A 17,326-nucleotide genomic window follows, 5' to 3' on the forward strand; every position below is an offset into this window, starting at 1 on the left:
CATCAAGGGGAGTCTATGGTCGGGTAAATGTAAGGTTTTTTCATACTTTTGATCTAATGGATGAAATAAGCTCACTCAATTTACATAAGAACACAACCAGAGACGGAAAAACATAAAGAGAGCATCAGCTCTGGTTTATGGTCTGACAGCCGCAAGACCGGCTGTGTGTGTGTGTTAGAAATCAGGAATGGTGAGAGAACATTGTGCTTGGTACGTTTTTTGTCTTCAAACTAAGTTTGGGTCTCCAGCCGACAAAGCTGGCTAATTTACGCATTAGTTCAGTAGGCGGAGAGTAGACAGTCTTTTTTGGTTGTACGAACACATTCGACCACATGAGCATTTGCACTACCAAAGAAATCCGGTCGAGTGCGTTTTCAACTCTGGAAGTGGTCGAAATTGGACAAGTTCAAAAACGTTTCAGATCCTGTGTACACTTGTATTTAGCGTCGTCCACTTGTGATCTGATCGACCATCTTAATACCAGGTGTAAACAGACCCTCAGAGATGAAAACCACTTTTTGAGTTAATGTGAAGCTTATTTGGGCCTTGTCTTAAATTACTTGATTGAAAGAGGTGACTCATCACTTTTTTTTTTCAACTTTATTTTGATGCTCCACAACAGACACTGACTATTAGTAAATTTGTAACGTCAACTTATTCTACTAACCCTAACCCTAAAGTACACTAACAGTCTACTAATACTCTAATGAGAGTTAGTTGACAAAGAGGTGACATATTATTTTATTTTTATCATCTACAGTAAAATGTAACTCTTGTGTTAAGATTCCCTTCACTGTTTTTATATTTGGGGTCCCAGAGACCCAAATAATTTATGTAACGATAATCAATTTAACCTTATTATTTTCTTTCAAATTCTTTAAATATGTTTTTCCAACCTATGCAAAACCCATTTGAATTATATCATTGAAGCATTAACCCTGTTAATGTAGGATTAGACTTTACAGTAAAAATGACGGTTATCAAATGCAACTGGTAACTGCTACATTGTGTTCATCAGTCTAGCATGTAAAAATATATTGCATTTTATTATGTATATAATTTATTGGAAATGTAATTCATTTTAAACATATAACATAATGTTTAAATAAAAACTTTATTAAAATACTTTCTAAACCACTAGTGTTTTCAAAAAACATTTGAATGTGTTAGGCTTCATTTTACTCAGACTGAGCAAGTGATTCATAATGCATGAGTTAAACATGTTCCAGAAAAACAATACAGATGTGTGGGTGTGTGGTGCAGACTGTTGATACAATAACCTGCAAACATGCTCCTCGAATGAATCAGCTCTGCACCAGTTTCCAACAGCTCTTCTCTTTCTGATTGGTTAAGTCTGTAGACATGTTTGAGCTTTGAGGCTTGTGTGCAGCAGCAGGTGTGTGAAAGATGCAGGATTGAGCATGAACATCTCGAGAACGCTCTGACCACATCCTCCTCAACACCTTCACACTGCTCAAAAAGAGCTGACACCACATCCTGCTTTCAACTACAGCAACCTGATGCTTAAACTCATCTAGACACCATTCAAACTACAATCATTCATCTGAGGTGTAAAAAATAGAGTAAAAAACTCCAATCATTTTGGTAAGAGTAAAAAATAAGAGTAAAAAAAACAATCATTTTGGTAACACTTTATTTCGATGGTCCACTTTAGACAATTTACTAACTATAAGTAACTTTGCAAATACATGTCAACTTTTAGTCATTAGAGTATTAGTAGACTGTCTGCTTAATATCTGCTAACACTTTATTTTGATGCTCCCCAACAGACATTCTACTGACTATAAGCAACTTTGCATCACATGTCATGTACTTATTCTACTAACCCGAACCCTAACAGTCTATTAATACTCTAATGAGAGGTAGTTGACATGTTGTTGCAACGTTACTTATAGTTAATAGAATGTCTAAAGTGGAGCGTCGAAATAAAGGGTAACCATTTGTTGTTGTTGTTGTTGCTTTTATTTTCAGTTGCAGTCATTGTTATCAGTACTTTTGATGTGCCTTGTTCCAGGAATTATACAAAAGCATTAGAGCTCACATTATGAGAAACGTTAAGGTCACGAGTCATATAAAGTCTCATTTTCTTATTGCAGTGGAAGATTCTTACATAACTGAGATAACAACCCACACTTTCCAAAAGCACATATTTTCCACTGCACAAAATTATGCAAATATCCTCTGTTTCTCATAAAATCAAAGGTCTAAAAGTTAAATACAGGATGTTTTAGTCATCGCAGAAAGTAGAATCTAAAACTTCCATTACATTCTGCCTAATATTTTTCTCATTTTTAGTTGTTCATTCCTGATTAATGTTTCAGGCTAACTAGTCACTTATATGCATTAAACTTGTGTGGTGCAAAAAACGTGTTCAGGATTTAGGAGGTATTTGTAAAATTTTATTATTAAAAATTAGAAAGATAAAATCATACATGTGATTTGAAGTCATACAAAACTACATGAATATATAGTCAAATAAAAAATACACAGAAATTTTACAGATTTAGTAAATAATAAAGACACTTCTGGCCTCTCAAGGAGAAAGTTTGTAGACACGATCAGGGTCAGTACTCTGGTAATGGTTTCATCTTCATTGAAAACTGTAAGGAAATAAATTCATATTAACTTAAGGGATCATAATGTATCTGTCTTTCGTTTACACAACACAGTTTTCAACTAAAAACTTAAACTTAATATGAGTTATGGCCTTCCATTTTCACGACAACAGTGTTTAGGGGGCCTGAATGTGCAAACTTTTGAAAACGTATTTCAAAGTGTACATTTTTGAAAATGATACCATTATCTGTGTAAACTGCAAAAATGCGAATTTGTGAAAACAGTGACGCCATGCACATGCAAATTACATGTTTAGTCTATAGGTGCAAAGTTTTTCATAAAAAATTGACGTCAGCAACTATTGGCCTGACAGCAGAATACAGCATTTGTAATAATTTTCGTGGATCCGTGTTGTCGTGTAAACGTACCCTAAGTCATATATATCTTTATACTCTAAATACATATTTGATGTGTGAGATGTGCATTATGTTTATCAGGGATTACCTTGAGTTTCCACACTACACCAGACACGACCAGCGCATACAGCAGGCTCTTGAAGAGTAACACGATGTAGCCAAGGCCAAGCAGTTTCAATCCCTTTGGCTTCTCTAAAAGCACCAATACAACATTTCTGATATATCACTTGAAGTCATGAATGTAATGATTGTCAAATAAGACAATTAAATATCAATAATCTATGTTGTTTTATACAGGCCTGAAAAAAGATATACGTAGGAAACACTATCAATCTCACTGCAATCTCAATAGATAAAGCTATGAAACAAAGTGGAATCTGCAAAGAAATTATGAAGCAACTATATCCAAGCATTACAGTCTAATAATCTGTCTATATAGATTTGGTGCATTTTCACAAACCTTTTTGACCCTTTATGGTGTTTGCAACATTGACATAATCTTCTCCATTGTAGAATCGAACAGTACAGGTGAATATACTTCCTGGATCCATCCAGTCGTTTTTAGAAACTTTCATTCTGCTGCTGATATGGTACAGTAATGTCATATTGTCCTGATGGGCTATGGAGTCAGTTGATACACTGTCCTCTCTCTCTTTGCCGTTCACTTTCCAGGTCAAACTAACATGATCAGGATAAAAGCCCGTCGCCACACACACTAACGTTAGATTTGAATCTGTCTCTTTCTGGGAACAGATTTCCCTTGGAGATGGTGGCAGGATCTTGACTTTAGGTAGAGTGATGTTTGTAGCTTGAGAAGGAGATCACAGTGTTAGGAAGTTTGATTATACTTTATTTTAAGGTGTCTGTTACAGTGTACTTCATTTACTGAGTAATAATAATCAACTACATGTACCTATAGGGCTAGGATTAGGATGTGGGTTAGGGTTAGTTACATGTAATTGTGCACAATTTATAGGAATTACTATAGTAGCCACATGTAACGTGTAACAAGGACACTAAACTAAAGTATTACCAGTATTAAAGTGTTATAAAGGGTTTATTATACAACAATTACTATGTTATTACTACTGTCATTATTAAATGGCTCAATGAAATGCTTGATTTAAATTGATCATTCGTAGCATAGTAATATTTTTTGTACAATGATGTTTCATGTTTTCACACACTGATGCTACTTTCATGTATTTTGTGATTTATGCTAATACAGTACGTGGATGAAATACTGTATCCATCCCAAAGGAAAATGCACATAGCAACTTACGTAGTCTAGATGCTTTGTTTAAACATACATTTAAATGTTTAGATGATTTCATTTGTATACTGTTTTCAATAGGTTTACGCTTTGAACACCTGTAGTTTATTGTAAATCCTTTTATTATTACAATTATGTAGATAGTTACATTATTATTTCAGTGTAAATGTCCCCCAATTTACTCATTGAAAATAGATAGGAAATTAATATATTATTAATAATAAAAACACTGATCATTCTTAAATTAATTATTAAATAAACATTTTCTAGTGGCCTATATGGTCCTTGTTTCTTTTGCCAATCTATTTTTCATTTGCTTGCCATGTGCATTATGACCCATTTACTGCATTTCACAAATCAAACAAGTGCATTTATTGAATTATGTCTACTTAAGTACTATTTCAGAGTTGAAAAATTCAAACTTACCCAGAACCGTCAGTTTAGTCCCTTCTCCAAATTCTAGTTTTGCGTAGCTAGTACACGTTGATTTATCTCGTTACCTAAACCTCAACAACTAGCAGCTAATAATGGGCAATGGTACACTGTTTTTGGGGCCCCTTTTCAGTTTGAGACCATGAAAGCCATAGTGGCCTCCCAGCTGTTACCCAGAGAGGCCACTTGTGAGCTGAAGGTATAGTTTGAAATGTAGTTTCTCTAATGTGCAACTAATTGAAACTAATGAAAATGTATATCAAAGCAAATACCATCTGTAGGGAAATTATGCCAGAGATTTTTTAAGAAGTAACCTCACTGTTCTTATAATTTTTTTGCAATTAATTTAACCAACTGGGCATCCAGTTTTGGTGGATATGAAGTCCACACAGGTACCTTAGCAGATTTTCCACAGGTGTAGTTCATCATATTAACTATGAACATGTTCTATTTACGTTTGACAATCACAAAGTGTCCAAATGCATTGTATGTGATTTATAGTATATACAGATTGACAAAAACCTTCATAAAGTGTCCGGGTGCAAGTCTGCAGCATTCATAAACTGATGATTAACTGATAAACAGCATTCATAAACTGTAGATCTTAAATCCCATTTATTAATTGGAAATGGAAATAAATAATAAAACATAATGTGCTATGTGCTTTTCATTGCTTTCATTTTCATTCAGATGATACGATAGAACAATTCTCCTTCAGTCAGCTAATAACTTTAAGAAACTAGAATATGTTTCTTCAAGGTTGGAGTTGAAGTGGGATCACTTAAAAGTTATGTATTGCTAATAACAATGTTTAGTGCTCAGTTACAGTGTATTCACTAGAGGGCTTCTCATAGACCACATACTGTAGGCTACAGAAAATAAACTACCACTTATATATTTGTTACCATGTTATTACTTGATACAAAGTAGTTGGGCGATCAGTATAAGTCCTATAAAGGTTATTGACTACAGAGGGACTTTTCGAGGTATATACAATTTATTTGTAATTTTATTTGTCATTTATTTGTTCCTGGGAATCAAACCTATGACCTTTGCATTACTAGTGCCATTCACTCTATCAGTTTGGCAGCTAAAAAAATACAAAACAATGTGCCTATAAAATAAATGAGAATTTTCTTTGGAGATAATATCCATGCATCATAGATTTTATTTATATTATGTATAGGCTATAAAACAAATTAAAATAAAAACAAAATACATTAAATCTCAATGAGTAAAATAACTAATTATTTTTACTTCTGTTAAGTCTTTTTTCCCTAGTATAATAGTATGCAATTGCTATCAAATTATAACTAAATAGCAAGGAAACAAGCAAGACAAAAAAATATCAAAACAGTAACACAACTAGATTTTATGATCAATCTGATCTTAAGCATCTTCACACGTGATCAAGATTCAGAAAAGAGCAGAAAGATAGAAATAAAACTAGAGAGAATCTGCAGTCATATATATATATATATATATATATATATATATATAGCATCTCTTCTCCTGGATGAAGTAAATGGAGAGTTTTCTTGGTAACTTCATCAAACAGGACATCTTCAGTTCTTCACTTTCCATGTGAACCCTGTAAAACAAATATCACATAAACATTAAGACATTCAGACATTTTTTGTATCTATCTATCTATCTATCTATCTATCTATCTATCTATCTATCTATCTATCTATCTATCTATCTATCTATCTATCTATCTATCTATCTATCTATCCATCCATCCATCCATCCATCCATCCATCCATCCATCCATCCATCCATCCATCCATCCATCCATCCATCCATCCATCCATCCATCCATCCATCCATCCATCCATCATCTATGTCTGTCTGTCTGTCTGTAGTAACAATTAGTAACAAATACACTTGTAACCAAAAACAACAAGTTGCTGATGATGTTAACATCCTTCCAATACTTATGGTTGAAATTATTAAAACTAATCACAAGTTAATCAGCCTTACCTTCCTCCATACAAACACAAAGATGACAAGGCCATAGAGTCCACTCTTGGCAATGACCATGCCATATGAGAGCTTAACCCACTGTGATGATTTTACATAGTCCTCTGGAGATGAAGAGAACAAATTATAACATATCATATTTCTATCTCGCATTACTGATCAACTTATGACTTCTGACACTAATTCCTAATATTCATCTCTTGCACATAGTCATACAAATAGAAAATAGTATATCCTTACCTCGGGTATAACCACCCCCTGCAATTAGATGGTAAATAATTATAAGACCCAAATATTAAAATATGTAAACATATTATATTCACAGTCAGCAGTTTATTTTTCTTTTCTTTTTTTATCTATTTATCTCTAGTGCATACCTCCAATTCCAAAGACCTGATTTTCATTGGGAACTTTCCAAGTGTCTGTTCCATTGTAGAAGTTCAATATACAGCTGAATTCGTTTTTGGCGTTGTTCCATTCTTTTTTAGTGACTTTAAGTCTGCTGGATATGGTGTATTTATTTCCTGTTTTTTCTTTGGTGGCATAAGGGTCTGTCGCTACTCCGTCGGTTCTCGGTGTGCCTCGAACTGTCCATGTTATGCTGACATGGTCTGGGTAGAAGTTCTTGGCCGCACACACAAGAGTGACCGTCTTCTTACACAGCTCCTTTTCAGAGGGTTTTATAATTGTGACATTTATCTCATTTCTTTTGCTGACTTCATTTTCTGTAAAAAAAAAAATATATATATAATAAGAATTATGACAGTCAGAAATGCATAATTTATTCATATTTACATTAACAATTTTGAATCTGAAGAATTATTCAGTTTTATGAAGTTAACTTTATTATTATTATTATTATTATTATTATTATATTTCAGGTGTCCTTGTACAGTGTAATAAAGAGTTATAATAACTTACTATAGGGTTAGGATTAGGTTTAGGGTTAGTTGCATGTAATTATGCACAATCTGTAGTTATTATTATAGAATACATGTAACATGTATAACAAGGACACAGTAAAATAAAGTGTAACCGGGAAGTGTCAACAGTGTAACTATAAATGTAAGTACAGAAATGAATTACAGATGTAATTACATGCAGGTTTTATATGTAGTGCAAAACCAAGTATGTATAAGTGCATTGTATCAAATTATTAATTTAAATGATAGAAAATATAGTTAAAGACACTTAATATAAAGTCGGACCCAAAATTCTGCAAGAATAGTAAAAAAAATACCATATTAAACTCAACTCCATGTATTTTACTGAACGGAAGCTAGTAAATAATAAGGTTGCTTTTCTACAGTTTTTGTGCTCAATTGCTTCTTCAACAGGAAAACCACAGACAACTTTACATGTAACTGATGTATCTGCACTCAACACCTCATATTTATATGCAGCTCATATCTTACTTTATAGAGAATAGCAACAGCATTACAGGTTTATAAAAAACTGATTCATAGTGCACAATAACATGAGTTTCCAATGAACAGCTAGGTGCAACACTCAGATCTAGAGAACCTATAACTATATTTACATCATCTATATATTCAGTTATTGGCACTGGCTACTCTGACACTACTCTGACAATGCAAAGCACTTCACAATTATCCCAAACGAACTCAAAAAATGTACTTTCTTACCTAGAACAGTGAGTTTGGTCCCCTGACCAAAGTATGCAGGTCTGTTGTTCACACTGCTCAACAGCTACAGTAAAACTCTTCCTATCACTTTAATCTGACTGCATTCTATGCATTAATATAACACTCAATGAAGATTTTAAACACTGCTGTAGACCAATAACATTAATTTTAATAACATATGTAATAAGTAGCCTATATATAAAAACTTTTCAGAAAAACAACAAGCTTCCATTTCACCAAATTAAACATTATGAAGGATTTGAGTTAGGCAAATAGCTTTTCTAAAGGCAGTTTAATATCTAAAACTGTAATTTTGGTGCCTCAGACTCAGAATTAGAATGCACAGAATATTCTCAGAAGAAGAACAGTGACAATTTTCTACTCTTATCCTATAATTTGTAATTCATATCAACACTCCTCATTCAATTACACGAATTATTTTTACCAACACATTCACAGAACATACTTACAAACTGATGATAAAATACCAAGATACAAGTAAACAAAAATACATATTCTTACCTAAAACCGTAAGTTTGGTGCCATAGCCAAAGTATGCAGGGTTGTTATAGTTCACACTGATTCTAAGCTACAGTTAAAACCTCAGCTACAGAGATCATGTAATATTGACATTTATCGAACTCTATTCTTTTCTCCAGTTCTTTAATTAACATCATTTAATTAACATCATTAACTTAAAATCATTTAAGTTCTTAAAGATTAGTTCAGTTCAGTAAAGTTCAGTTTACTCACCTAGAACTGTAAGTTTTGTGCCTTTGCCAAAGTATGCAGGATTGGCATTGTTCACACTGATTTTATGCTACTGTTAAAACCTCAGCTATATGGAGTAGATTATGTGAACATTGCCACTTATCCCACTAGTTATTTGTTTATTCTTAAAGATGAGTTAACAAGTCCAATTCTTCTAATTCGCCATACTTTTAGATATCCTGATAAACGTCCTTTTAAATAGCAGAATACCCAATTTACTCACCTAGAACTGTTAGTTTAGTGCCATTGCCAAAGTATGCAGGACTGAGATTGTTCACAATGATTCCAAGCTACAGTTAAAACCTCAGCTATACAGATCATGTGTACATTGACTAACTTATCTCACTATTTCTGACTTCATTTTTAAAGATTACAGCTATTCCAGTTCTTCTGATGCATGTGCATACCAAAATTAGATATTCTATTAAAATATTAGGTTATAAATATCACACATGATACTAAATTTACTCACCTAGAACTGTTAGTTTAGTGCCATTGCCAAAGTATGCAGGGCTGCGATTGTTCACAATGATTCTAAGCCACAGTTAAAACTTAGACTTTACTGCAGAGCATGTGAACATTGCCACTTATCCCAGTATCATCTAACTACAACTGTTTAAAGACTTTTCCAGTTCTTCTACTTCATGAGGACGCCACAATCCTAAATAACTTACTTAAGTATCAGAAGTTCTAGAAATCACACATAATACTCAAATTACTCACCTAAAACTGTAAGTTTAGTGCCATTGCCAAAGAATGCAGGATATCCAGAGTTCACACTGATTCTATGCAACAGTTAAAACCTCAGCTACAGTTGATTCACATAAATAGTGCTAACTATATCTAACCAAATTTTAAAGGCATAAGTAGATTCTCGAGAACTGCCACTTGATCCAATACCAATTCCTCTATTTTACTTTTGTTAATGACTTCCAATGATGTGAAATAAATCACATTGTGCTTTAAGTCTAGCATACAGATATTATCAATGCAAATAAATAAAACTGCATAGAAGTGTTTAATGTTTCTTACCCAGTACAGTTAACTTTGTTCCATTGCCGAAATAAGCCTGACCAACACCAGTGTCACAGCACACATGTGCACTAACAAATTTACCCAAGACACCAAATGCTAAAGTCCTAGCATCTGTTTTTACTTGAACGCCCTGTGAATATCATAAAAATATCTACTATAGAACAATTACTGGCAGTAATTTACCATATAGTCATTTGTACATCTGAGCCATATATAACGATGTAATTTAGAAAGCTCTCAAAAAATTACAGAATTTTAGACCTGAACAACACATAGGTTGGATATGTTACTAAATATTCACGTAAGTTTATGAATATTAATCAGATTACTCACCTAGGACTGTAAGTTTAGTACCTTCGCCAAAGTGTGCTTCACTACCCATGGTCACACTGATTCTATGCAACTGTTAATACCTCAGATAGTCAAAATAATTAATAAATTACATAAATTACACTACTTACCTCAATACAGACTTAATTTCGAAGAAGGATTATCTCAAGATTACTGAGAAGTATTCCAATTCAAATATTTCCAATTTAATATCATTTTAGATAACACATTACCTTCCATTTGACATAAGTCCATTGTGCTTTACTGTTTAACATCGACATATCAATGGCAATCAATGAAGTAGAATGAATATTTTTTGAATATTCTTACCCAGGACAGTTAGCTTTGTTCCATTGCCAAAGTAAGCTTGATAACTACCAGAGTCACAGCACTAATGTGCACTAACAAATTCACTCAGTTCGGCAAATGCCAGTTCTGTTTTAACTTAAATGCCTCATGAATGCAACTCGACTACATCAATGAAATTTACTTCAATTACTTAGTGTGCTCATTTAAGTCATTTCATAAATATAATACACGAACAGCATAACTTAGAATATTCATTGGATATCAATGTCAGTAAATACCAAAACACCACATAGATTAATTTCTGTAATTTCTTGATAAGTTTTTACATTTCACACAGAATACTGAAATTACTCACCTAGGACTGTAAGTTTAGTGCCATTGCCAAAGTATGCAGGATTGCCAGTGTTCACACTGATGCTTAGCTACAGTTAAAACCTCAAGCTATCAAGATCATGTAGACTTTGCCACTCGTATTATCCGAGATAATTATAAAAATAGATTTTTCTTACCTAACACAGTTAACTTTGTTCCCTTGCCAAAGTAAGCCTGAGAAGCACCAGAGTCACAGTGCACATGTGCACTGACAAATTTACTCAAGACGCCAAATCAAATGCTATATCTATGTCATTCAAGCAATATTATTTTAAAAAATTCTACATAGTGTACTCAATAAATAACATTTCTTTAGGCCTGAACATCAAGATACTCACTCACCTAGAACTGTAAGTTTAGTGCCTTTTCCAAAGTATGCAGGGTCGTATTGATCACACTGATTCTATGCTACAGATGAAACCTTCTCAAGCTATTTCTTACATATTTAACTGTTTTTTTCCCAGTAATTGGAGAACACCAACACTTCTCAGAATGGTATAACAATTGACAATGAAATGTCTATGTATACTGTCAAACACTAAAGAGTGTTCAGAAAATGCAACAAGCCTGTTTGTTGAGCTACAAGGCATTTCTAATATTTACAGTACAATATTTTTGCACATGTCAGCTTTTAGTTTTATGTCTTACCAAGAACTGTTAACTTTGTTCCATTGCCGAAGAAAGCTTGTCCACCTCCACCAGTGTCACAGCACACATGTGCAATAATAAAATTACTCAGACTTTGTGGACTTAAGTCTAATCATTGAAGCTTCAGAAATGCTGTTTAGCCATTGTATCTACGCTGGGGAAGATGATTTTTTACTCATTTTACTTATTTTACAAATGATAAAATTACACAATGTTTCTTGAAGCCTAATGTCATCCAAGACATTGTTTATTAGTTTTCTTGCAATGTTACAGCAAGCTATGCAACATTAGGTCAAAATATTTCTTACCTAGTACTGTGAGTTTGGTGCCATATCCAAAGTATGCAGGGTTGTAGTTGTTCACACTGATTCTACGCTACAGATAAAACCTCCACTTCTCTTAATACAAACTACATGCCGTCACTAATTCCACAATAAAGACCAAATTAACAATGAAGAGTTTTGGGTCAGAAAGAACCCTCAAAATGCATTAACTCCAATATATAGTAGAATTGACCAATGTCTACATACAAATGTAATCAGCAATTTTGAATAGAAGCCTTACATTTGATTAAGCTCTATCATTTAAACAGTATGAGGTGTGTTTCTTACCAAGTACAGTTAACTTCGTTCCTTCACCAAAATAAGCCGGAGTAGTAGTAGACACAGCACACGTATGCACTAATAAAATGCCTAGGATATGTGCCAGGTCTGGAGATTGATCAATAGACTTTTTTCCAAAAGAATTATCCTCAAACTTCAGTACATAATAATACTAATCCAACAAACTCAGTCAAAAGTATCTCACCTGTTACTGTAAGTTTAGTTCCACTCCCAAAGTGTGCAGGACTGTACTGATTACACTGATGTCTAGCGACGGTAAAAAACTCCACTAAAGATTTTATACTAACTACATCCAACTGACACTGGCTTTAACATCTTCTATGAGGAACGACTTAATAGAACATGGTGAATAAAAAATGATACAAACACACTGGCTAAAAATATTTAGCAAAATCTTGGTCACGAACAAATTCACAATGACACACTATTTTTGATGTTTTGATACTTTTTGTATCATTACACTTTGTATTTCTAGACGATTTAAAATTACAATCATTGTTTTTCTTACCTAAAACAGTGAGTTTGGTGCCGTTTCCAAAATATGCTGGCGTGTTTGAGCACAGAGTATCAAGACCGTATCACTAACTTCTACCTTACGAAATCTTATTCCACTATATCATGCAATTCCCATTGGTAATTATATGTCCAAGGCATTATTGCATTGTCTTTTACATTTACTTACCTAGAACAGTCAATTTTGTCCCTTCGCCAAAGACAGCCTGGCTGGATCCAAAGCACAGCATGCGGGCTCACTGATAAAATTACTTCGACTGCATAACCCTTACATTTACTAAACTTATATGTGGTTCTTTTTGACAGTATTGTGATATATTTGTGCTCTCGGTTTTCCCAAATGACATATTTTATATTTTCAATCATGTTAGTTTAAATGATCCACTCATAAGACAGTTGTACAGTATATTTGTAAAAGTTTCCAATGGAGGATGAAGTACTTACCAAGAACAGTTAATTTGGTGCCGTTACCAAAATAGGCTTGATAATTGGCACAGCATACCAATGTCATGTCAAAAACAGTCTCAAATTGAATACTTGAATCACACTGTATTTTACACAAAATCTCAGCATAGTCTTAACTGACAATCATCAGCCACTTATAGTTTTGTAACTGTCTAATATTCCCAATGTAGGCCAACATATTAGCATAGTTAAAAGTGTTTCTTACCAATAACTGTTAATTTTGTTCCATCTCCAAAGTGAGCTTGGTAAGCATTGTCACAGTGAGATGGTATGCACAAATTTTCAACACAATTATGATTGAATGGGCCTGTTCCCTACTGCTTTCATAGTTAAGTCATAATAAACATATGAAAGGACAATATTAATCTATTGAACACTGGTCAGTTAGAGCATTTAAACAATTAAATCAAGCAAACTTACCTAGAACGGTCAGTTTTGTTCCATTTCCAAAGTATGCTTGTGAGCCAGAGGCACATTGTAAACGAGTGCTCCGAAATTTGCATTAGAATTCCTCTTTTTCCACGGTCATATAAAAATCCATTAATTCCATAATAGTTGTTTCCCAGAAGGCTGTTCAATGTAATAGCATGTAAATGTGAAATATATATTTCAGGAAAAATATCAAATTATCCAATCAAGTCCAACCTCAAGAACACGTATTTACCACCAATAAAATGTGATCAAATTTATTAAAATGTTGGAATAACTCGAAATATTATTGCTCCTTCTTTCCTAGATATCAATTATATTTAATGTTGAAATCCAATAGAAATCAGTGCAGTGTTTGTATTCTCTGTCGCTGTGTAATTGACTGTACATGGCAGGAGGTTTTTGTACAGCGGCTCTATGGGATTGTATCACCGTGGCCCCCTGTCCCCACGGTGCTAAAACATTATACAAAAACAAAACTTTCTCTTGCTCTCTTTCCCCCCACTCTCCCCCCGTCCCCCATTTTATCTTTATTTTTCATCATTCTCTTGCACATGTTCTTTTTTTATGTCTATCTGTATAAAGTCTATGTTGCTATTTCTGTGATTACTGAGAATTTGGGCAGGTGCAGATTCCTCCACCTAAAAATGTCTCAATGACAGTTTGCCGACCCCTCCCACATCCTCATGTAACAATCATCAGAGTGTGGGAACAATACAAGAACGGGATCTGTTCAATGTGTTGAGTCTGTAATGCACTTCGGTAACACTTTACAATAACATTCTAAGAAGTGGTAACCTGCCTACTGATACCTTAATGAGCTAGTTTTACTTGATTTAACTCATAAAAATCAAATTTGTTTGCATATATTAATTTAGGTTGATATTAAAAATGTTTTTGACGAGGTAAACCAGTTAATTTAGATGTTATAATTTATCGGGTAATTTATTTTATTTTTTGTTCTATTTGTTTATCATTAGTTGACTAAATTAGTTACAGTAACATGATCTAAAATGTAAATATTTTATCAATCTTAATCTTAGTTGATGTTAATCTCAACATTTACTTACAGTATACATTACTAAAGTCACACGTTGTCCTGAACTAATATGAACTAAAAATTAACTTGAATTACTGTAACATGTAAAAAGAAAATTAACATTAAAAATTAAATTAAAAACTAACATGTATTTTTTATTAACTAATGTTTTCATAGATAGATAGATAGATAGATAGATAGATAGATAGATAGATAGATAGATAGATAGATAGATAGATAGATAGATAGATAGATAGATAGATAGATAGAGATGTATGGATGGATGGATGGATAGATAGATAGATAGATAGATAGATAGATAGATAGATAGATAGATAGATAGATAGATAGATAGATAGATAGATAGATAGATAGATAGATAGATAGAGATGTATGGATGGATGGATAGATAGATAGATAGATAGATAGATAGATAGATAGATAGATAGATAGATAGATAGATAGATAGATAGATAGATAGATAGATAGATAGATAGATAGTTGATCGATAGATACATAGATAGAGATGGATGGATTGACAGATAGATAGATAGATAGATAGATAGATAGATAGATAGATAGATAGATAGACAGACAGATAGATAGATAGATAGATAGATAGATAGATAGATAGATAGATAGATAGATAGATAGATAGATAGATAGATAGATAGATATATAGATAGATAGATAGAGATTAGATAGATAGATAGATAGATAGATAGATAGATAGATAGATAGATAGATAGATAGATAGATAGATAGATATATAGATAGATAGATAGATAGATAGATAGATAGATAGATAGATAGATAGATAGATAGATAGATAGATAGATAGATGGATGGATAGAGATGGATAGATGGATAGATAGACAGATAGATAGATAGATAGATTGATAGATAGATAGATAGATAGATAGATAGATAGATAGATAGATAGAGATTAGATAGATAGATAGATAGATAGATAGATAGATAGATAGATAGATAGATAGATAGATAGATATATAGATAGATAGATAGATAGATAGATAGATAGATAGATAGATAGATAGATAGATAGATAGAGATTAGATAGATAGATAGATAGATAGATAGATAGATAGATAGATAGATAGATAGATAGATAGATAGATAGAGATTAGATAGATAGATAGATAGATAGATAGATAGATAGATAGATAGATAGATAGATAGATAGATGATAGATAGATAGATAGATGGATAGATAGATAGATAGATAGAGATTAGATAGATAGATAGATAGATAGATAGATAGATAGATAGATAGATAGATAGATAGATAGATAGATAGATAGATAGATAGATAGATAGATAGAATACTGTGACAAATGTATTTATCATTGTTGATGCTAGTTAATGCATTACATAGTTAACTAGTGGGACCTTACTGTAAAGTGTTATTGATTATTTTTTATTCAAAGAATTGTATTTGATACACGTTACATGTGCTAACTATACTAGTAAATTAATTAATAGTAAATTATGCATAATTACATGCAACTAACCCTAAACCAATCCTAACCCTATAGTAAGTAGCCTACATGTGGTTAGTTAATATTACTCAGTACTTAAATGTGTTATTTATAACATTGAAACAAGGACATGGAATAGCCAAGAAAAATAGTTGATAAAAACTAACTAAATTAACAATTATTACCATCTAGTTATGTACTTATGTACTGGAAATTGGAATAAAATTCACCTCTAATTCAACTAATGATCAGCATTCAATATTCTTCCAAAAATTATAGATTTTTGCCCTTTCAAAAACACATTAATCAAAATTGTTATATGCATAAATACATGTGTATTGCTATAAACATTTCCAAAAAAATTAATGACTGCAATAAAATAACTGTTACCTGTGTATATAAAAGCTGAAGAAATGCAGTTGGCCTATTCTGCAATTCTATTATATTATGCACTGGGAACATTTATATTTTCTCAATATTGTGTAAATCCATGTAAGACTAATTAAACTGTAATTAACATCTATTTAACATAAAGACAAAAAAAATGTATGTAAAAGAGATTTGCATAAATGCATTTAATATTGCAGTTTATGGGGCACTTCAGCATGTGTCCTCTCTAAATAAAACAACTGCCATATGATAACAATGACCACAGAAGAATCAAATATAGTTATGTTAACTCTTTAATACTTGCTCGTTAATAATGCTATTTTCAGTATAGTTTTAAAAGATCTCAATCTTTCTAAATATTACAGAACAAAAATTACAGTGGGGAATGTGGAAATCAAAATACAGTATAAAAACAGCCGTAAAGTTACTCATATCATCCTGCAGAGGTCAGCATATGATCTTTAATCCAGACGATGATTAATTCATATTAAACTTTACTGCTCTTCTGAAAGTTGTCTGTATTAATGTCAGAATACAGCACGAAGAGCTCACGGCTATATTGATTAATAGACAAGA

The 17,326-nt window shown here is 32.6% G+C and overlaps 2 protein-coding genes across 2 annotated transcripts in view; both read right to left on the minus strand.

Moving 5' to 3' along the window:
• Window positions 1-2,309: 2,309 nt before the first annotated feature.
• Window positions 2,310-10,515, minus strand: LOC143746341 (uncharacterized). Its single transcript, XM_077238170.1, has 8 exons — window positions 10,467-10,515; window positions 7,059-7,406; window positions 6,698-6,785; window positions 6,255-6,289; window positions 4,693-4,758; window positions 3,454-3,801; window positions 3,082-3,185; window positions 2,310-2,621 (listed from the first exon to the last, which is right to left on the minus strand). Exons 1-8 carry the CDS (start codon window positions 10,513-10,515, stop codon window positions 2,586-2,588), a joined length of 1,074 nt encoding a protein of 357 aa, XP_077094285.1. The 3' UTR covers window positions 2,310-2,585.
• The window catches only part of LOC143746344 (uncharacterized), a 34,914-nt gene continuing 23,752 nt past the window's right edge, over window positions 6,165-17,326 (minus strand). Inside the window, exons 6-10 of the mRNA XM_077238171.1 lie at window positions 9,081-9,147; window positions 7,059-7,412; window positions 6,922-6,939; window positions 6,682-6,785; window positions 6,165-6,289 (exon numbers count right to left, since the gene is read on the minus strand). Coding sequence (XP_077094286.1) covers window positions 6,272-6,289; window positions 6,682-6,785; window positions 6,922-6,939; window positions 7,059-7,412; window positions 9,081-9,147 — 561 coding nt within the window. The 3' untranslated portion in view covers window positions 6,165-6,271. The remainder of the gene's footprint in view (window positions 6,290-6,681; window positions 6,786-6,921; window positions 6,940-7,058; window positions 7,413-9,080; window positions 9,148-17,326) is intronic.

Source organism: Siphateles boraxobius, unplaced genomic scaffold (assembly GCF_051911475.1).
Source record: "Siphateles boraxobius isolate OS27281-9 unplaced genomic scaffold, OSU_SipBor_1 22, whole genome shotgun sequence".
NCBI classification, from domain to species: Eukaryota; Metazoa; Chordata; class Actinopteri; order Cypriniformes; family Leuciscidae; genus Siphateles; species Siphateles boraxobius.

Bases quoted from the DNA above. Each gene is read 5' to 3' on its own strand.
- LOC143746341 (XM_077238170.1), bottom strand. From the start codon at position 10,515: ATGGGTAGTGAAGCACACTTTGGCGAAGGTACTAAACTTACAGTCCTA. The intron at 7,407-10,466 runs GTGAGTAATCTG...TTTTTTTTACAG, and splicing joins TACTAAACTTACAGTCCTAG to AAAATGAAGTCAGCAAAAGA. The intron at 6,786-7,058 runs GTATGCACTAGA...CTTCATCTCCAG, and splicing joins TCAGGTCTTTGGAATTGGAG to AGGACTATGTAAAATCATCA.